Below are 22,361 nucleotides of genomic sequence, written 5' to 3' on the forward strand. Positions count from 1 at the left end.
GAAGAATGCTTACCCTGCACATGCACACCAATACTTGCACTAATTATAATTGATAACATTAACAATCTCAACTACAAGGGGCAATCTCTTTACAAAGTAACATCCCAGGACCTGAAAACAGGCCACTCTCCAGTTCATATGGTTGCTTTCAAACATCAGCACAGTTAGGATATTGAAATTATAATCCTAATTGTAGTTAAATGACTTCATGCAATGCTGAAGTTGAGAAGCATTCTGTCTGTATCTTTAAACAAAAGAGGTAACTTCATCAATTCCAGAAGTAAACAACAACAACAACAACAACAAGGCTGATTTGGATTTACATGTAAATTTCCAGTTTAATAACAACAAATTAACAACTCAGTCTTCAGCTGCTTCAAAGCTTATATAAACAGTACTGCAAAACAGAACCAGATACCTATCCTTCTCAGAGCTCAGGCAGTCAAATAAGTCAAAGCATCTATCCACTTCAGCCAGCTGTAGAACAAGAGATTTTTGTAAACTGATACAGCATGTAACAGATTAGGAAGCAAGATATCACTCAGAAGATAAAGTTAAATTGAAACAATAAAGTGCTTCTGGCATCGACTAGGCTGTTTCATATGACATGTAATTTTATATTAAAAAAAAAATCTTTTCCTGACTGAATTAATATTCAACACAAGTCTGAGTATGATTGCTATCAGTAAAAATGACTGGGAAATTACTACTGACTAAAATACTCAGTTCCAAGTTTAAAAAAAAAAAAATCATTAGCAGAGACCAACAAACATTTCAGGTTTCAAAATAATTCTTTAAATCTTCTAAAGCTAAACCTCATAGGTATTTGGATAACCAAGGGTGAAATAAGAGTTAAGAATTCACATTCCGAGGCTCTGCAAACTAGATAATTTTAAGTTTCAATATCCTGAGAAACCAAACTACTTTATCTTTCTTCTCTGATATCTTCAGAGTATAATCCACTTGAAGTCATTCAATCGATCCTACCAATTTATGTTACACTTGAATTCATATCAATGATATTTTCAGATGTGACAGATTTTAAGTCTGTTTTGATATTCTGATTATTTGTCTATTTTTGCAATAGATTCTGTGAACTTTCTTCTCTGGGTATGCAAAGTATAACACTTATGGAGTCCTGCGTGTTTGTAATATCTCTGAATAACCACCTGTCCCTTAACCTGCAAAATTAACTCTGTACTACTACAACATCTATCACTGTCATCTCAAAACTTAATATGGGGATTGGGGGGGAAGGAAATCAGTGTTGGTTTTTGGCAGAGAGGCAGACTTACGAATTTATTTCTACCCCTTTCTGCTCCATCTCACCCAATGCAGAAGTTATCTCCATTTTTCCAGCCTGTTATGGACAACTCTTATCCACCTACCAGAGCAGGAGTTTCAAGTATCATAATTGAAGTGTTCTTCAGAAGGAAGGCACAGAAAAACATATTGTCCGTTGTGAAAGCTACTATGACTGACATGCCTATGGAGTTCATGACGGAGTGGGGTTTTTTTTAATTTTATTTTTTTTCCCCAATAAACTTATTTCCAGCAGCAGGAACTAAACTACAGTGGGACACCTCTCATTCCATGCCTCTCCTACTATAATTTTGTAACATTAATGCAGTAGTTTTTATTTCCTGTATGTAAAGCAACCTCTTTGTAGAGGTTTCAAAGAAAATTGATACCCCCGATATCAATACAGGCTGGGGGATTGTTGTGCTTTAACCCGGCAGGCAGGCAAACACCACACAGCTGCTTGCTCACTACCCCCCACATAGTGGGATGGGGGAAAGAATCGGGGGAAAAAACGTAAAATTCGTGGATTGAAATAAAAACAGTTTAATAGAACAGAAAAGGAAGGGAAAATGATAATAATATCAGTAATAACAATAATGATACAAAATGAGTGATGCACAATGCAATTGCTCACCACCCACCAAGCAATGCCCAAACAGCGATAGCTAGTTCCTGGACCACGCCTCTTATTTATATACTGAGCATGACATCATATGCTATGGAATACCCCATTGGTCAGTTGGGTTAGCTGTCCTGGCTATGCTCTCCCAGCTTCTTGTGCACCTGGCAGAGCATGGGAAGCTGAAAAGTCCTTGACTAGGGCAAGAACTACTTCGCAACAACTAAAAACATCAGTGTGTTACCACCATTCTTCTCATACTAAATCCAAAACACAGCACTAGGAAGAAATTTAACTCTATGCCAGCCGAAACCAGGACAGGGATGAAGGGATTGAGAGCAGCCCTGCCCAGAAGGACTGGGAGGTACTGGTGGATGAAAAGTTGGGCATGAGCCACAATGTGCGCTTGCAGCCCAGAAGGCCAACCGTATCCTGGGCTGCATCAAAAGCAGCGTGGCCAGCAGGTCAAGGGAGGTGACTCTGCCCCTCTGCTCTGCTCTGGTGAGACCCCCCCTGCAGTGCTGCGTCCAGCTCTGGGGTCCTCAGCCCAAGAAACACATGGACCTGTTGGAGCGGGTCCAGAGGGGGGCCATGTTCCATCAGGGGGATGGAACACCTCTCCCGTGAGGAAAGGCTGAGAGAGTTGGGGTTGTTCAGCCTGGAGAAGGGAAGGCTTTGGGAAGACCTTATTGCGGCCTTTCAGTACTTAAAGGGGGCTTATAAGAAAGGTGGGGACAGACTTTTTAGCAGGGCCTGTTGCGAAGGACAAGGGGGAATGGTTTTAAACTAAAAGAGGGTAGATTTAGACTAGATACAAGGAAGACATTTTTTTACCATGAGGGTGGTGAAACACTGGCACAGGTTGCCCAGAGAGGTGGTAGATGCCCCATCGCTGGGAACATTCAAGGTCAGGTTGGACGGGGCTCTGAGCAACCTGATCTAGCTGAAGATGTCCCTGCCCATGGCAGGGGGGTTGGACTAGATGACCTTTAAAGGTCCCTTCCAACCTAAACTATTGTGGGTAAGGATGAGAGGGAAGGCCAACAAGGCAGATATCCTGCTGGGAGTCTGTTACAGACCACCTAACCAGGATGAGGAGGCAGACGAAATATTCTACCAGAGGCTGGCAGAAGTCTCCCAGTCGCTAGCCCTTGTTCTCGTGGGGGACTTCAACTTTCTGGATGTCTGCTGGAAATACAACACAGCAGAGAGGAAACAGTCGAGGAGGTTCCTGGGGTGTGTGGAGGATAACTTCCTGACGCAGCTGGTAAGCGAGCCTACCAGGGGAGGTGCCTCGTTTGACCTGCTGTTCACAAACAGAGAAGGACTGGTGGGAGATGAGGTGGTCGGAGGCCGGCTTGGGCTTAGCGACCGTGAAATGATAGAATTCTCAATACTCGGTGAAGTAAGGAGAGGAGCCAGCAAAACCGCTACCATGGACTTCCGGAGGGCGGACTTTGGCCTGCTCAGGACACTGGTCGAGAGGGTCCCTTGGGAGACAGTCCTGAAGGGCAAAGGGGTCCAGGAAGGCTGGATGTTCTTCAAGAAGGAAGTCTTAAACGTGCAGGAGCGGGCAGTCCCCATGTGCCGTAAGAAGAACGGGCAGGGAAGACGACCGGCCTGGCTGAACGGGGAGCCCTGGCTGGGACTCAGGAAAAAAGGAGAGTTTACCATCTTTGGAAGAAGGGGCAGGCAACTCGAGAAGAGTACAGGGATCCCGTTAAGTCATGCAGAGAGAAAATTAGAAAGGCAAAAGCCCAGCTACAACTCAACCTGGTCACTGTTTTTACAAATATATTAATGACAAAAGGAGAGCCAAGGAGAATCTCCATCCTTTATTGGATGCAGGGGGGAACATTGCCACCGAGGACAAGGATAAGGCTGAGGTACTTAATGCCTTCTTTGCCTCAGTCTGTAATAGTCAGACCAGTTATCTCGAGGGTACTCAGCCCCCTGAGCTGGAAGACAGGGATGGTGACCAGGATAAACCCCCCCATAATCTAAGAGGAAGCAGTTAACGACCTGCTACGCCACCTGGACACTCACAAGTCTATGGGGCCAGATGGGATCCACTCGAGGGTACTGAGGGAGCTGGCAGAGGAACTTGCCAAGCCGCTCTCCTATCATTTACCAGCAGTCCTGGTTAACAGGGGAGGTCCCAGACGACTGGAGGCTTGCCAACGTGACACCCATCTACAAGAAGGGCCGGAAGGAGGATCCGGGGAACTACAGGCCGGTCAGCCTGACCTCAGTGCCGGAGAAGATTATGGAGTGGTTCGTTTTGAGGGCTCTAACAAGCCATGTCCAGGACAACCATGGGATCACGGTCAGCTAGCACAGGTTCATGGAAGGCAGGTCCTGCTTGACCAACCTGATCTCCTTCTATGACCAGGTGACCCGCCTGGTGGATGAGGGAAAGGCTGTAGATGTGGTCTACCTGGACTTCAGTAAAGCCTTTGACACTGTCTCCCACAGCATTCTCCTAGAGAAGCTGGCAGCTCATGGCTTAGACAGGTACACTCTTCACTGGGTAAAAAACTGGCTGGACGGCCGGGCCCAAAGAGTTGTAGTGACCAGAGTTAAATCCAGTTGGAGCTCGGTCACGAGTGGTGGTCCCCAGGGCTCAGTTCTGGGGCCAGTCTTCTTCAATATCTTTATCAACAATCTGGATATGGGGATTGAGTGCACCCCCAGTAAGTTTGCAGACGACACCAAGCTGGGCGGGAGTGTTGATCTGCTGGAGGGTAGGAAGGCTCTGCAGAGGGACCTGGACAGGCTGGATCGATGGGCTGAGGCCAATTGTATGAGGTTCAATAAGGCCAAGTGCCGGGTCCTGCACTTCGGCCACAACAACCCCAGGCAACGCTACAGGCTTGGGGAAGAGTGGCTGGAAAGCTGCCCGGAGGAAAAGGACCTGGGGGTGCTGGTTGACAGCCGGCTGAACATGAGCCGGCAGTGTGCCCAGGTGGCCAAGAAGGCCAACGGCATCCTGGCCTGTATCAGAAATAGTGTGGCCAGCAGAAGCAGGGAGGTGATCGTGCCCCTGTACTCGGCCCTGGTGAGGTCGCACCTCGAACACTGTGTTCAGTTTTGGGCCCCTCACTACAAGAAGGACATGGAGGTGCTGGAGCGTGTCCAGAGAAGGGCAACGAAGCTGGTGAAGGGCCTGGAGCACAAGTCTTATGAGGAGCGGCTGAGGGAACTGGGGTTGTTTAGTCTGGAGAAGAGGAGGCTGAGGGGGGACCTCATCGCGCTCTACAACTACCTGAAAGGAGGTTGTAACGAGGTGGGTGTTGGTCTCTTCTGCCAAGTAACAAGTGATAGGATGAGAGGAAATGGCCTCAAGTTGCGCCAAGGAAGGTTTCAACTGGACATTAGGAAAAATTTCTTTACTGCAAGAGTGGTCAAGCCTTGGAACAGGCTGCCCAGGGAAGTGGTTGAGTCACCATCCCTGGAAGTATTTAAAAGACGTGTAGATGAGGCGCTTACGGACATGGTTTAGTGGACATGGTGGTGTTGGGTTGACGGTTGGACTGGATGATCTTAGAGGTCTTTTCCAACCTTAATGATTCTATGATTCTAAAGCCATATAAAAAAACAAAACCAACTTGTTTCCAAGCACACACCAACCTGCAACAAAATGGCAGTTTTATGTTGGCTTTTCATCAGGTTGTTGATGGATTCAAAGAGTCTCCTCATAGATTCTTCAAATTCTGTTTGTTCTTTGCCTTCATATAATCTGTTGAGAGATGCATTGGGTTATCCTTTCAAAATCAGAAAGTTTCATGTCCTAAATGTACCAGATTTAATGTTACCTTAAAAATATTTTTTATAAGTTGATCCAGTATTATGTACATAGATACTTCACCAATGGGTTATATCTGCTATTCACTGTATTATGTAGAAATTTTTCAGCTTGAACACAACATAAGCATTTTCAATTGTTTTAAAAGCTTCTAAAGAATGACACCTCTCAGATTTGAGCTTATAAAAAAAGTCATTTCACTTTCAAAGTGACTTATATGTAAAAAAAATTTGACTTTTTTCTTCCACTACAACTGAGGTACTCTAGGATATTTTTCACATATTATCACTGTTTCTTTCTTCTCTGTTATTGCCACTTTTTCTAAATAGCTATTTTTACTGTCCCCATTAACCAGTCTGCTTTTTGAAAGAAGTCTCTACTTGATGCTTAAACGTTAAAAAGCGCATTTAAATTAAGCTTACTCCATTATTTCTTCATTCCCTGTTCTAAAGTTTGAATCTTTCAGATTCTCTCTCCTGTATTGTTCATACTAGCTATTAACACTAAATACTGCTTACATAAACAGTAAAAAAACACTGGTGACATGAAATTAGTTACCTGAAACAGCTGTCAAAAGTTAAAAGAAAAACATGCTAAGAAAAAAGCCAAGGCAACAAGAGAAGTCCGAAACGTGTGTAGGATACTGTGAACTAAATGCTGCACTTCCAATGTACTGCCTTCTCTCTCAGAAGAGAAAAATCCCTCCTTTTAAAGTCATGTATTCCAGCGTCATGTGCTTTTCTTTTCAACTTGAAACTGAAGTCCTTAAGAGAACTAAAGGCAAATTAAGAGCTTTTGTCTACAGCAAGGAAAAATCAAAAGTGCTATTCATGCAGTGACTGGCAAGAAGCTTTGAGGAAAGGAAAACACTGAGAGTTACACTATTCAGGCCAATGGCCTCTGCGCTGTTTAGGTCAATGCTTGTCAATGAGATTTAAGTCAGTTGTTGGAAAGGAACCCCAAGATCCAAAACATTATCTGGAGAGGAAAAAAATTATATATACATGTATACAACATGCATGATGCACACTACTTGAAGTACATCCCTACTGAGGTGTGATAGCTGTATAAAAAATGCATACCAGAAAAACTTAGATGTGAAAGGCATCTTGTAACAAGTAAGTACAAGCACACTTACATAGAAAAGTCATCTTATTTATTATCAAGTCGTATTTTAGGAGCTTGGGTTTTGGTTAAATGATTTAATTTTTTTTAACATACTGGAGATTGTGGCATGTGGGGGCTATTTAAAATTATTTTTCAATGGGAATGAAGTACATGTAAGTTGTAACAATGTGACTGTCTAAATGTTTATTTAAAGTCACTTGGCTAATGCACTGATACAGCTTTTATTGACTACATAACATTGATGCAAAAGTAAATGAAGTTTCTTAAACCTATTTTTTTATGCGAGTGGAAATCTGAAGCTTTCTTTACTAAACCTGTGGGGCAAGGAGGGAGGCAGAAGCATCACACAACATGTATCAAACATGGTTTTTAAATTTACGCCAGGACTAATTTAAGACAGGCAGAATGATAATTCTATTTCCTGACTCATCATCTAGCTTCCATTTAGACACAATTTTCTGTGTTATATTTCAATTAAAATCACTTGTTCTGAAAGCAAATTTTAAAAGATGATTAATTATTTGCTTGGAAACAACTTCATCACAACAGTGTACATGAATTTCACCACCAAAAACCACCTTAGGCCAATGAAAGGAGAAAAGCAAACATTTCATGTTTTCAGAGTCTGTATTATGTAAACCTTTAGCTAATATGTATGACCTTTCTACAAAATACAGTTACTGAACAAACAGCTGCAAGACATAACATTAGTTCAGCTGACTGGAGTAAAAAAATCTTTGCTTTCATTACATCTCTATAGCTTCAACAGGACTGAATGAATGCAAACTGAAGTAGGTTATCTTCAATGTATCTTCCTGACAACGAAATAAAGAAGTCTCCCATTTTACGTCTAACAGAAAAAGTCATTATTCACCTCTTTCCTACACAATTTCCACTTTTTAATGTCTCTCACCTTTCAACAAGGCATCTTAGTTCCTTAAGCAGCCCTCAAATTGAGAGAATGATCTAAAGATCTGTCTCAGCTCTATTCATTCAAAATATTTGTCTCCAAGAAGGCTAATCTCAACTCTTGAAAGTGAAGTACTTTAATCATAAATCCTAACTTTTCTCATGGGAAGAAAACACATTAATCCATTTTTTCTTCTTTTTCATGACCAGTTTGACAATAGGAAATTGTCTGCATAAATTTAGATCACAGCAGCTGTAGATGGATATACAGTATCAGATGATACTGCTCACTGTTTGGTTATTTTTGCCAGAGGCTACCATTTGCAGCAGCTATTACTGCCTATAATAATAATTGTCCAACTGAATTTAGAGTTTCAGACCTCCAGTTAAGGCATTTATAGGAAAAACTAAAAGAAGTAGATATGTATAGCTAATCACTTGAATATCCAACACACTGCAATAACCTAGTTTACCACAGACTGTCCAATGTACACTTTTTGCTGCCAGCTAATACTAGGGATTAAAATGGAGACCAAAGTTCTCCCTGCAAGAAAACCCTGCCTTCTGACCTTCATCCATACAAGAAATTTTCCATAATCCTCTACACAACGCTTGCTTTCGCAAAAGTCTAAATATTCCTTTTTGCCACACCTATTAAAAAAAAAAATTAAAACAAAGCTTTTGAACTTCTAGCTATATTCTATTCTCATGTACACCATCTCCTTTCTTATACAGCTTTTCACCTTGTTTATCTGTATCCATCTATAAACAGTAAGTTCCTAGAGACAGGAATATTTCTAAGGGACTAACTACCAGCAGCAAATAACTGCTGAATCTACTTCTACTTCAACCAAAATTTCATAATTCATCAAATATACTTAATTTTACAAAACTATAAACCTACAGGGATTTTTTTTTTTAAAAAAATAGGCAGTGGAATAACCGAGAAAAATTGTGTTAGAGCTCCCACTGAGCAAAAGACAGATAAAACAGAACACCTTTCTGTTCTGTTGACTGCCAACCACAAACATAACATCCAGCCACTCGGTCTACCTACAGTCCTGAGTTTGCCACTGCATATCTTCTGCCACTGCATATCTTCAGACATGTAGCAGAGGGACAACAGAACAAGTATTAGGGGGAAACCAGTTAAGGATAAACAGAAAAAGATGAAGCAGAAGAGAAGAGAGGAAACAGAGGATGTGGATGGTATCTGTGGGACATGGTGAGAGTCCTTAAGGGCTAGGGGAGGAAGTGAGGGACACAGTTACGCAAGTGTAGTTTTTCCAGTTTTCATCTCCTTCATTCTCCCCATCTCCTTTTTCCCTAAACCTGAATACTGCTTGTAAATATTACGCCTCATCTGTTTGGCTGAGCTATATGTATCTGATCCGTTGAGTCTTCGCTATAAATTTCTTAACTGGAGTTCTGAAACTCTAAATTCAGTTGGACAATGATTACTGAAAATTACATTGTTCTATGCACAGTCTGAGCTGCTGAACACCATGATCTCAAGGACAAGCATCCAGCTTCAAGCCATCTGTCACAACGTTTGGCCATTCATTGGTTTTAGGCCAAGCCACCTGACTCAAAGAATAATCACGCTTTGAAATCAGCTGCTATTACTAACTATGTCTCTGGAACTTACACTGTGAACCACAAAGCAGATTTTTGAAGATTTTCTCTCCAAAAAAAACACTCAGCAATGTCTGTATTTTAGGCCAGTTGCCAGCTTTTATGTTTTATTTGTAAAAACAAAAAATACAGTTCTGTTCTGAAATCAATTTTTTCTGTTTCTCAGCTCTACTTCTATTTCTGACATTGGACTGTTAGTTAAACAGCAATAGCCTCGGTACTTACTGTGAAAATAATGTCCTTGATCTAACAATGAACTTGAAAACATATTCCAGTGCTTTCAGAGTTCTTAGGATAGGTTCGCATTGCTCCCCTCGGCTGGAGGTATCCAAGTAAGTCTTCAGAACAGTCATTAATTTCCTGAAGTTAAAAAACATTTTTAAAATAAATCTTTTTTTTTTAATTAACTTCTCTAACTTGTTTGGTTGCTCTAAACGAATGTTCATGCTTAGTCAAGCACACACAACAAAATGTACTGCATGTATTTTTGTGTTTATGTTGCACAAATTCTAGCAGTATAGACAAATGAGGAGCAAATTCTTAACTCGCAAGCAAGAAAGCAATCTGAAATCTCAAAACAGCAGCATAACTTTACACAATCCTGGAAGCGCTTTTACAGAAGTTTATAAAATACACGCACAAGGTAACACAAAATGTTACTTCTGCCTACCTACATTAAGCAGTGATTAAACACCACTACATGCTCTAAATTAACTGCATGTAAATAGTACAATACTCTGGTACACAGCAGTGTCTTGTATCCAAAAGCAATTTTTTGCTAAACACACAATCTGCTAACAAAGTGCAAAAGCTCATCTAAAAATAAGTCCCTTGATTCATAGTTACAGTTTCATCTTAAACGATTAAACTAATATTAATGATGCAATCCTGATCTTAACGTAGCCATAAGAAGTAGTAAAATAAGGGAGCAGGGAGGTGATCGTGCCCCTGTACTCGGCCCTGGTGAGGCCACACCTCGAATACTGTGTTCAGTTTTGGGCCCCTCACTACAAGAAGGACATGGAGGTGCTGGAGTGTGTCCAGAGGAGGGCAACGAAGCTGGTGAAGGGCCTGGAGCACGAGTCTGATGAGGAGCGGCTGAGGGAACTGGGGTTGTTTAGTCTGGAGAAGAGGAGGCTGAGGGGAGACCTCATCGCGCTCTACAACTACCTGAAAGGAGGTTGTAGCGAGGTGGGGGTTGGTCTCTTCTCCCAAGTAACAAGCGATAGGACAAGAGGAAATGGCCTCAAGTTGCGCCAGGGGAGGTTTAGATTGAACATTAGGAGAAATTTCTTTACTGAAAGAGTGGTCAGGCCTTGGAACAGGGTGGTCAGGCCTTGGAACAGGCTGCCCAGGGAAGTGGTGGAGTCACCATCCCTGGAAGTATTTAAAAGACGTGTAGATGAGACCCTTAGGGACATGGTTTAGTGGACATGGTGGTGTTGGGTTGACGGTTGGACTCGATGATCTTAGAGGTCTTTTCCAACCTTAATGATTCTATGATTCTAAGGGTGGTTGGTTTTTTTTTCTTACATCACTACAAAAAATGGAAACCTACTATTCCCTACACTAAACAAACAAAACCAACCAACCAAACCAAACCAACAAAAACCAAACTAGCACTTGCATGCTGATGAAACCTAACAGTTCGCCAACTGGACTGATGAAACATTAGTAAGTGATCACTATGATATTTGGAACATACTCGCATGCAAATAATAGTTTCAAGAACTGCTCACTACCGCACAGAATATACAGATACACAAATAGATATATATCTATATGTGTGTGTGTATATATCTCTATCTGTGTAACTAATAGACACATCCTCAGCCCCACTGCACTAGCCTAACTCACATTTCAGGACCAAAATAATCAGGCTTCCAGCCTCTCAGCCTTTTGGGCGCTACATCCACTGTGTGCTTCCTTTTACTCCTTTTTATAGCTTCTTTGAATTCACAGCTTTATACTGAGTTGGAACAAAATTTATCCAACTTGTATGCAGGGGCAGTCCACCCAAGGTCCCTCAACTGTCAATGTTAAGTCCTCTCTGAACTCTATAAAAGCTAGGTACAAATGGATGACTAAACAGGAACTGAATAAATACCTAACAGTTTGGCCAAAATACCGTATCATAATATGGTCATAATACGTCTGGGACACACTATCTCCTTCCTAATTATGAGTTAGGCCACATACAGCTTTTTTATTTATTTCATAAACAATTCTTGAAACAGAACGCATCTTCCATGATGTGCATGGAACCAATGATGCCAAGAAAACTCACAATTTGGGGAACAACCAAACATTATTTTGCCTCTGCCACTTCGATTAAATCATCAGAAACTCCCAGTCAGGTAAGTCTTAGAAATATTTTAAGCAAATAAGGCTGAGAGGTTCCATACCCAACCTTCTCTTCTTTCACAATAATATAAAGCATTAAATTACATGTGCTTATTACATATGGAGTGAAGAAGGATTAAAGAAGAGCATGTAGCTTGCGCTTGAGGTTTCTCAGCCCCATAATGCTAACTTCAACTTTCCCAGAATGTGAGAAAGGATTGATTCCGCATTACTGCCTTTCAATTCTAACAAACTCATGTTCCAATGCACAATCCGCATGACGTTTCCTGTTGAATTGGAACTGATGCAAACTCAGCACAGGACACTACAAGATATCCTCAACTATTCTAAGCCTTCAGCTAAGGTCTTCCATGTATTATTCATATCCCAAATTAAAGTTTGCTTCGATCTGCCACCCCATTAAGCTGCCAGAACAAGACTTCATGTAGGTGAAAAAAATACATCTATCCTGTTACAGACCTTCCCCAAGATCAGCACTAACTGAAGATATTAACTTTCTTCATAATTCAAAGTGATTTTATCCTACCATCATCTGCAAAAACCTTTTTTAAATGAAGAAGGAATCCAGTATTAAATTTACTGTATAACATGTCTCTACAGTTTTTATTCTCTTTTATGAATCCATGTCTTCTCATCTGGACATTACCTGGAAGCTCCAAAAATAAATTAAAAAAAAAAATTCTGTCCACCTGCCCACTGGCATGACCATGTAACAAATACTAATACTCCAGTTCACAGCAGACCACATAACAAATACCAAAATTCCAGTTCACTGCACTGAAACCCTCCTGGTGCAATATCAGACTGAACTGCACATGAAGACTCGACAGTTCCCAAACAATTTTTTTCCCCATGAGTTAGTTTTCTGTAAAAGAATACACGGAAATCTGTATAAATAGGTTAAGGACATCCTCAAGTCCTCACTTAGAGCATTTCAGGTTAAGGCCAGGAATGTAAAGGGAAAGGCTTTACAGTTAAGTATCTTTTGACAAATTTGACAGGATACAGGGTAAAGTGCCCAGACACAGCAAAATCCAGACAAGAGAAAAATGAATGCCAAAGAATCATTTAACCCCAAATCAATTACTATTTGTCAGTTAACTCTACTTATAAGCATATGTGTTTCTCACACGCAGGTTTGTTTCCAGGTAAGCAAACAGCAGCATCAAAACAACAGTCATCATTAATTACATCAGAAAAGTCATAAACAGGATTTACTTTCTTTAATGTGATGGTAGAGGTTTAGAAAAAAAGAAAAAGAAGAGGAGAAAACAAACTTACTTGTATGCCAATGTTGCACTAAAATGCTGTTGGATATACGCTTCCAAAACCGTGTTAAAATGTTGAAACTTACGGTCTGCAATGAGTCCTATGATATATATCTAAAGAGACATGGACATAATTAGCATTTTTCATAAAGTCACATTTTAAATTTAAATATTAGTCTTCTGAAATATTTTTGACAATCTACTATTTAAGAGTTTTTAGAGAAATTTGCTTTTCAGTCAAACAGTAATATTCCATCTGTTCTGTAGAGATTTTAAAACTAATTCTCCGAAATTAACAACTTGATAGCTCATTCAAAATTCTAGGGTCCTTTACTTTGACAAATAAAATCCTTCGGTGCTGATTCTTACCAATGCATCAAAGACAAGGATGTCATACTCATTACTGTGCGAATGTTCCATCATGATGTTAAACAGGGCATCCAGCGTATCTTGGAGAAACTATACAACAACATGAAATGATAAACTGGCAACCAATTCAACTTGAAAAATCTCACAAGTCAGTTTTCACAGAATAGAATTGGTTTCCCTCAAGTTAGAATTTTAAAGGCCTTCACTGAAACATCATTTAAATTCAGAAAACATTTCCAAAGATTTAGGCTCTAGTTTAAGAAATTACATCCTCAGACAGATGAGCAATCAATAATACACATTTAACTCAAAGCTTATGGAAAAGCTAAAAATATTATATCAATGAGATAACTATCTAAAACTGCATTCCTAGTTCCTTAGTGATACAGATTAATAGTTGCTATTTTCACATATACATGATGATTAAAAACACACTTCATACTTCTGTGGTCTGATTCAAAGCCCGCTTTAAATCCAAGGAAAGCACCTCATTGACTTGGGACCCAACTCTTTGTTTGGTTAAAATTTTCTTTTTTTTTTTTTTTTTTTTTAAGTTCTCCTTCCTCCTTCTCTCAAGAGAGGCATCTAATGCTTATATTTAAAGTGTAACACAAATGTAATAGACTCCTAATCTGAATGCTGGAGTCTGTGACTTTCCAAAACATTAACAAGTTTTTATTCATATGATACTCATTAAATTAACAAAGCACTTCACTGGGTACATAAAACACTTTTTTTTTTTTTAATATCAACATGTAAATTAATATTAAGAACTGTAAAGAAAGCAGGAGGAATTGTTTGTAATGTTTCAGATAGACAAAAAGCAAACAGTTGAACAGAGATTGTGGAAAATATTTTACTGCTACTGCCTTATATCCTATCAAGTTTTTAAAATAAAATTTTCTGTGCACGCTCAAAATTAAAGCTTACCTGTGACATATACATAAGCACCTGACCAAAGCAGCAATGACTCCAAATAATACTCTTGGTATTGAATTCTCCATTCATGCACAAAATTTTCAGCAAAATAAACCAATAGAAAGTAGAAAAGGATTCTAATAAATTAATCACCAGTGAAAGCAGGGAAATTTGACCAGTAATCTTGCAAATCTCCACAGCCTAACAGTAGCCAATACCAGAGATGTTTGGGAGTAACAAGTAGAAAAAAAATGGCTAACACTATGAAGAATCCTGTCCAGGTGCTTGCTTCCTTGCTGCCTCTAATGAAGAGCTTTGTTCATGTCTTTTGCAAACTATCCCTAACAAAGGCATTACACTGAATGACACTCTTAAAAGAAAGTATAATTGACAGGCTTCTTTAAGTTCTTATGTTTCCTGTAACTGACCCTCCAGCTTCTTTTTCTTTCTGAAACTATGTAGCATTTTTTCTGCCATGGCATGAAGGGACATGAAGAATAACTATTATTAGAATAACTATATAAAGATGTACCTTCACAACTTCCTCGCCATCCACAATCTTCAGTTTTTCCAGGTTCTCCTGAAGCAGCTCTGGCTTCATACGCCACTTCAAGAGACCTAGTAAGCCCACTAATAAAAAAAATAAATGGACAGACATTAAAATTTAAAATGTGGTTTATCATTTGTGTAAACGTCTTCTTTCTAAAACTTCTACATGTTTAGAAGATACATACCATTCTGAGTTAACTTTGTAGAACAAACAAGAGTTGAAATATAAAATGCATCTCGTGAGTTTACTGAAAGCCCCCCTACAATACTGGAGTTCCTGACTATGGTTGCTCCTTTATTTTCTATGTGTTGACGCGTAGAAGGTAATGTCAAATAAGCACTAGCATCCTCCATTTTTTTACTGTCCCCCTGAAAAACAACATACCATTTATGACATATTTCACACCACTGGATTTAAAACTAGACTTATGTCCTGGTTTCGGCGACAACTTATTTTGCACTTTGTACAACAGTAAACAAAAAGCATGCACTAAAGGATAAAGAATGAATAGTACAAAAACAGAGAGCCAACAGGTATTTTTCCCTCCTCTATTTCATCAAGTTGCACGCCACAACCCTCACAGATTTTTTTGTGTCTCAACTTTTGATTCATACCCCAGACAGGAAAGCAGTTTTTAGACAAAAACAATAAAAACCATATTCCTAATTGTTTAGAGAATATAATTTTTCTTTATCGAAACTACTCAAGAAAATGTCCCCAATGAGTATATGAGCTCTGTCACTTAAAGCTGCAACACCATGACAGATCTGACTCAATTGCAGACCCTTAGTCTACAATTGTGCATAATCAAGGAGTTACAAAAACCATAATCTGGAATGATTTTCTGAAGTTTTGGGTTTGTATCTGATTCAATGACTGTAGGTGTGCAGTCTCTACTTCCTATCAAACAAGAAGTAAGGTTAAAAATTGACTATAAAGAGACCTAGACAGACAAAAGACAAAATCCTTACACAGCAAAACAAATAGCATTATTAACTTTTATGATTGTATCAAGCTTGCCAAATAATTACTTCTCAGAATTTCTGGAACCAGAAGAGAATCTTGACGACTTCTTTGAGACAAGTTAGACAGACAATGGGGAAAAGACTTGAAATTTTGATCCGAAAGTCTCTCAAGAAGATTCAATGCCTGAAGGCAATGAAAATAAAGTCCGCTGTTTAAACTTTGCGATTTTCAAATGACTTCTTTTGAGAGGCCAAATGTACGACTGTTTAAAACAGCTTAAATTACTGTGTTTAATACTAGAATAGGCAAACATATGTCAGAAAATCTGTCTATTTCTCCCAAACGTAAACTAGATCAACTCAGTTTAGCATTTTTCATCTACGCTGCCACTTAAGGAAAAATTTCCAGGTTAATGCAGGAATAAGATGGAATTTCATAACCAGCGTTAACCACACAGTCATACAATGTGATCATTATTTTCCTTCTGATCTAAGTATTTATCAATGTTGATATCAACAAAGAAAAGATAACTAACTGTACGCTGCCATTAATCTTTGTTGGATACCAAACAACTTGATTTAGTTGTATGCATCTCACTTGCCATTAATGTTACGGCAAACTAGTTTACTGAAAAGAGCACTAAAAAATAGCTAAAGTAAAATTTCTTCCGTATTGGAAGTGATTTCTGGTTCTTAGCTCCTGCTAGACAGTATTCTCCGAGGGGAAAAAAACAGCAACAAAAAAAACCAATCTTGAAACATCCGTTCCCTGCTTCAGTTCAAAGTCAAAAATGCTACCTGTGTCCAATCAGGGCTAGCCAAAACTATTCTTCACGTCCAAAATCAAATTCCTGAAACTTTCATTTTTGTATCTGAGTAACTACACAGAGCAGTTTCAAACAACCAATTCCCTAAGATTACATTCCCTGATTATTCACATGACAAAGATTCTAAATGAATCAAAACAACACTTTCCCCCCTTCAGCAAGAATAATGGTACACATCCAGGTACTGAGCGTTAGCATGCCTTCCTCTATACTACAGAAGGCCAAAAGCACAAACTTCAGTATAAATAGTAGGAAGAGTAACCGTCTCTCATTGTGCTTAGATAATATCCTCTCTAATTAAAATTTAGTGCAATGTTTACTGACCATGAACAAGTTTCACCTTTTATTCAGATACCATAATATTTATCTTCGATAGAATAATAAAATTAATCTAGCACTAAGAAAATTAACAATGCAGTCAAAGGCAACAGTGTGAAAAAAGGTGTCTCGTGGGGGAAAGAAAGGAAAAAAATTGATCCAGTACCTTGAGGACTAACAAATCATGGATGCCATCTTGAAGAGTTGTTCCATCCTCCTTCATTAGCCTTATGTAGGCCATTGCAAAATTCTTTTCTCCTTTATCTTTAGCTGCAAAACAAAGTATTTTCAGTTAACTACCCATCAATGAATTAAAATTTACTAAAGTAAAAATTTCCTACTTACACTCTTGAGATGACCTGTGTCTGAACATGAAGCGCAGATGTATCCTTTGCATGTCTTCAATAGGGACTGCTACCTGTTGTAAAATCAGAAAATAATGAATAGAGTTATTGGGAGGGGAAGGTGGTTTCACCTGTAATGAGCTCCTATTTTAGAATAAGCAAGCACCACTTCTGCTGGCTCCGTCATGCCTTTCACAGACCATTTAAAACTATTGAGCCTGATCACAGTAGCAGAAGTAGTGGCTGATAAGCAATTATCTGTTAGACTTTGCTCAAAGTCTAGCACCATCAAAGAAATGAAGCACTGAACCCAGCGAGCTAAAGCACAGAGGTGCTTGTACGCTAGAAAATAAGTATACTGCAGTCTTATTACTTACCCTGTTAACCATACAGCATTACGCAACACCTCTGTACTACGAAACTTCCATATTTCATACACATAAATTAACGATCAATTTAATAAACAGGTGAAAAAGGTAAGAAAATTCTAGCAAAATAAATTGAGTATATTTTTGTGATTAAATTCAGTTTTGAAGCCCCAAGTAGAATCCCAGAAAATCGTGACTGCTTTATTCTTAAAGTAGCATACCTACTCATAAGAAATATGAAACAAAAAAAGGCCAACTGCATAAGAAAAAGCACAAATTTCTATATTATCAAGTTTATAGTTCCAAAATTGTAAAGACTTGTACTCCTTTGCGTTCACTCACAACTTCCCTTTACAATTCTTATTCCATAACATTTCTTCGCATTAACTACACTTTTCAGAAGGATCTAATGTTAATGATTCCGTATAAAAGTCTGAATTATAGAATAATTTAAAAAAGAAACTAGCATATTAAGCAAAAAACAGAATGGGTCAATGCTTTCAAAACAACAAATAAGCTCCTGTTTCAAATCACACTTCCATTCCCTCCCTGTCCTGCCCAATCTCAGCAACACACCTTAGTGTAGTAATTACAGTCTTATCATACATGGCAATACTGTCTTCAACAGTCATCTTCAACAAAAGTCCGAGATATGCTTTCTAAGAACTACTTCTGGAAGCTTCTGGGCATTTTCCAATCAAAGACATTAAAGCTAGATTAGATAATTATTGGTGTGCCTCTAGAAAGAAAACCAAGTCAGTGTTTTCTCTCAAAAATCGTAATATCTTAGGAGGGCGTTGTTTTTTTTGTTTCGGTTTGGGGGGCTTCCCCCCCCCCAAATCATGCAATTGAAGCTCCTCATCTCCATTGTTTCACTGCAATAGAACAAATGCAGTATTTCATTTTTGATGAACCATCTTAGGACATAAGGTTATCTAAGATGACCTCATTTGTTTTGCTGAACAAAATCTTAACATCATTTTTTAGGCCAAATTTTAAGCCTCAGTAATCATGTATCTCTAATAACTGATGTATGACTAAGGCTCCATCCTTCTACCTGTATTCAGGACCAAATTAATTTTTAGAAAAAGCTGATGCTGTGCAACTTTTCTGTGTGAGGTACCAAAAAATGAAGAGAAAAAAGCAAGTGAAAAGTATCTACACCATACCTTTAACGTTTCCATCCAACGTGGCTGTTTGACCTGATAGTAAAGAACTGATCTATATTCACTCACGGGTTTGTCCCCCGCTCCCAAGCAAACGGCATTCTTACAAAAAGAAGGGAAAAAACAGTGCTTAGTCGCTCATTAATTTCTGTCATTTTTTATGACTTGAGCAAAACCAAACAAAGAAGCAAGCCACCGAACGGGAGCCTCCCCCGGGAATCCCGGCCCTGCCTGCGGGCAGCAGCTTTACCTCAGCGCGCCGCCGAGGCCCGCGCGAGGCCGACCGACCGTTGCCCGCCTGGCGCCAGCCCCCTCCCGCTTTACCCCTGCGAGGCGGCGCTGCCTGAGGTACGAAGCGCTGGCTGAGGTACGGAGCCATGGCGGGCGCAGCACGCTCGGCCAGGCCTGCCCCGGGCTCCGTTTCCCGCCCTCAGCCGCGCAGCCACGGCGTCCCCGGGCGCCACAGCGCCTTCACGTCCTCCTAAAACCGCCATGGCGCTGAGAGCAGTGCGGAGTGCACAGCTGCTCCCTGCAGGGCACCGGGGCCCTGGCTCAGGCCTGGGAGCTGAGGCAGACCTTTCCCCGGTTCACAGGCCCCAGCGCTTGGGCCGGGCTGCCCCCGAGGCCCTGCGCAGCTCCAGCTCGGGGCCTTTGGAGACTGGAGACACTCCATGAAAGCTACAGGTTCAGGACCAGCACAAATCGTGCAGCATGAAGACCCATCTTTAACAAGCAGGTTTGAATTTGGCATCATTCAAAATTAAATAATAATGAAAGCACCAACGGAGAGGAAACATTAATATGAAGATACTGCATTTTCCAAGCCTCTGAACATAAATAAACCAAATATTTTCCATAATTATACTGGACGTACCCATAGATCGCATTTTACAGGGGTTACACAGTGGGCTCTAAGAGAAGAGCTGGGTGATGAGCATATACAGACTTGATTTCTCGTCTCAAACTGATGAACTTAAGTAACCAAGGCATCATCTCAATTAGTAGAAGAAACACAGAAAGTAAAAATAATCTAGCTTCATTATTCCATTTATTTCTCCATTTACTTTAAAATTCCAGCAGAATTTACTCTATTCCAGCAGAATCTCAGGAGTGTCTGGCTGCATACCAGAGGTGACTTCCAAACTAAATGTTGTAGAGGCACCAACAGTACGCCCTCCTGCTTTTTTTCAACATTTAGAATTTCCCATTCTCTAATGACTATCAGAACTGGTACAGATCCAACTTAAAGTTTTGATCAAGTTCAAAATTTGTTGTATCCTAGGAATTTAGTTTGTTTAGTGAATCTGTGAAGAGACTTGGCCTACATCCGTCTTTCCTAGCTGAGTTGGTTGAGGTTTGTACATGCAGAGTAACTGCTAATGCTGATAACTGAAGAAGCAAGATCACCGACACCAGGCATCAGACACGAAACTGAAGTGCATGAAAGAAGCAAACATTAAATTCTCTACTGAAGGCACAGATGAAACTAACCCTATACAGGCTACACTAATTACTGCAAAGGTGCAATTTTCCTGCTGAAAATCCAGTGAATCTTAGAAGCGTGCTTCAAACACCAGGATGCCTTGTGACAAGAAGGGTGTGATGCTGATACCTGAAGATGATTTGTAAGGTCTGGTCAGAGTGATTTAACTGCAGAAAGGTATGTCTCATCTGCCTGAATGGAGATTTTTCAAAGTTTATGCACCAACTTGTTTGAATGTATTCTGTGACATTCATTTGGAACAAAAGGCCTTTTAAATGCAACACTAAATCTAGTGCTAGCTCTTCAGCTGGAACTAGTTTGATACCTAAACAGAGCTAACCAGTTTCCTGTTTAGTGAATGTATACCTGGTTTTCATGACGTATACCTGATTCATGGATAATTAGAAACATTGAAATTAATATAAATTCATGGGTGGGAAAGTTTATTGGTATTCATTTATTTTTTGGAGGCTAAAAGGGAAAACCCGTTACTTTTGTTATTATTTGCATTCAACAGGATTTCCATTAACTCCTCAAAATTGTTGCTTCAACATGTCTAAGGCATATTACCCACAGAAAGCAGGCATGATTTGAACATATATTTCAGATCATAGACAAAGTGACAAATCCACCTTCTCCTAGTATTTGGAAAAAGGGTGCATCTACAGAACTGAACATACATAATATTGGAACACAAGATTTAATACATTGCAATAGGTTAATTTCTTTAAGGAATACTTTGGTATATCTATTTTAAGCATATTATCTGTGAATAGACAGAATAGAGGTTGCTGAAGTTGATTTCACAACAGTTAACTTCCATACATGCAAGCCATGTGGTTAGGTGTTTTCATATGTATAGGTAGTGTTTTGTAATCAGGGTTACAATTTGTTGTGTGGACCCTAAGCATTATGTGGGTTTAGGATTTTCTTCATTCAAGCTTCAAAGTTAAATTTTAGGTCAAGCATTTAATTGTAGTTCATAAACATACTTCAGCAAGTCAGGAGCCACAATGAGTTACTCCATCTTTATTTTATCTCAAGAAGCATCATTATGAATTCACCCTCATGATCACAGTGAAGAGTATAAATCTTGGAAAAGGAAGGGCCAAAAATCCCCCTGAATACTGAACTGGTGTTAAAAAGCCCTAAGGAAATGACAAAAATTCCTCAAAATGTAAGTAGACAAGCAAAAAGACACTGTAAATATGTTGCATATGTACAGTGTCCACACTCCTCTGTTGTCACTAATTTAGTTATTTGCCATGTACTTCATTCAAGGGACAATGACATAGTCTTCCTGGCACAAATTAAGGGTTTGTTATGTAGTAGAAATGGTACTTCTAAAATTTTAATGTACAAATTGCATTCTTCTGGGAATTTCCACAAGAAAAACCCTAGAGTAAGAATGCAGTAATTGTCAGAAACAGCATTTGTTCCTTGGCACAGCTAAAATAGGTCATTCAGTGTTATTTCTCATTACAGTTTTATAGGACTTTAATAGATATGTCACTTTAAACATTATAGAACTTATCAGTTATGAGATGTCACAAGACAACACAAGTGAGAGCACTGCAGGTTTTTGCACAATGGTATTTTATAAAAATTTATAAGACATTATACTTACTCCTATAAGGTAACTTATGTTTCTATGTCCATCATACAGAAGAAAAAAAAAAACCCACAACAAACAACTTACTGGCATTACTTTTCCTTCTTCATCACAGACACACATTATCACTTCCACATTTCTCTGAGTTGTTTTATTGTATTTGTCAAAATCTCCATACAGCAATGTAATATAAATGTCATTTCTTATATCTCCTAAAAGAGAAATGGAAAGGTTAAAAATCAATGAAAATGCTGTGAGAGCACAGGGTCAATTGAACTTCACGAGAGTACCTCTTTTTCTGCAGTGAAACAGATAAAAATGTCTTATTTTCCAACTGAACTTATTCTTAGCTAAGAAGATACTACAATGTGATGTGAAACGAACCAAATGGGAGTCCTCGAAGTGACTTGA

General features: G+C 39.4%; 1 protein-coding gene across 1 annotated transcript in view; it reads right to left on the reverse strand.

Annotated features, from left to right (window-relative positions):
* DOCK2 (dedicator of cytokinesis 2) overlaps positions 1 to 22,361 on the reverse strand; it is a 207,038-nt gene that overhangs the window by 156,215 nt on the left and 28,462 nt on the right. Inside the window, exons 14-23 of the mRNA XM_075164094.1 lie at positions 22,038 to 22,162; positions 18,859 to 18,957; positions 17,323 to 17,395; positions 17,144 to 17,247; positions 15,052 to 15,235; positions 14,850 to 14,947; positions 13,400 to 13,489; positions 13,044 to 13,144; positions 9,624 to 9,758; positions 5,552 to 5,660 (exon numbers count right to left, since the gene is read on the reverse strand). Of these exons, the coding sequence (XP_075020195.1) occupies positions 5,552 to 5,660; positions 9,624 to 9,758; positions 13,044 to 13,144; positions 13,400 to 13,489; positions 14,850 to 14,947; positions 15,052 to 15,235; positions 17,144 to 17,247; positions 17,323 to 17,395; positions 18,859 to 18,957; positions 22,038 to 22,162 (1,118 nt within the window). The remainder of the gene's footprint in view (positions 1 to 5,551; positions 5,661 to 9,623; positions 9,759 to 13,043; positions 13,145 to 13,399; positions 13,490 to 14,849; positions 14,948 to 15,051; positions 15,236 to 17,143; positions 17,248 to 17,322; positions 17,396 to 18,858; positions 18,958 to 22,037; positions 22,163 to 22,361) is intronic.

The sequence above is a fragment of the Calonectris borealis genome, chromosome 15 (assembly GCF_964195595.1).
Source record: "Calonectris borealis chromosome 15, bCalBor7.hap1.2, whole genome shotgun sequence".
Taxonomy (NCBI): Eukaryota; Metazoa; Chordata; class Aves; order Procellariiformes; family Procellariidae; genus Calonectris; species Calonectris borealis.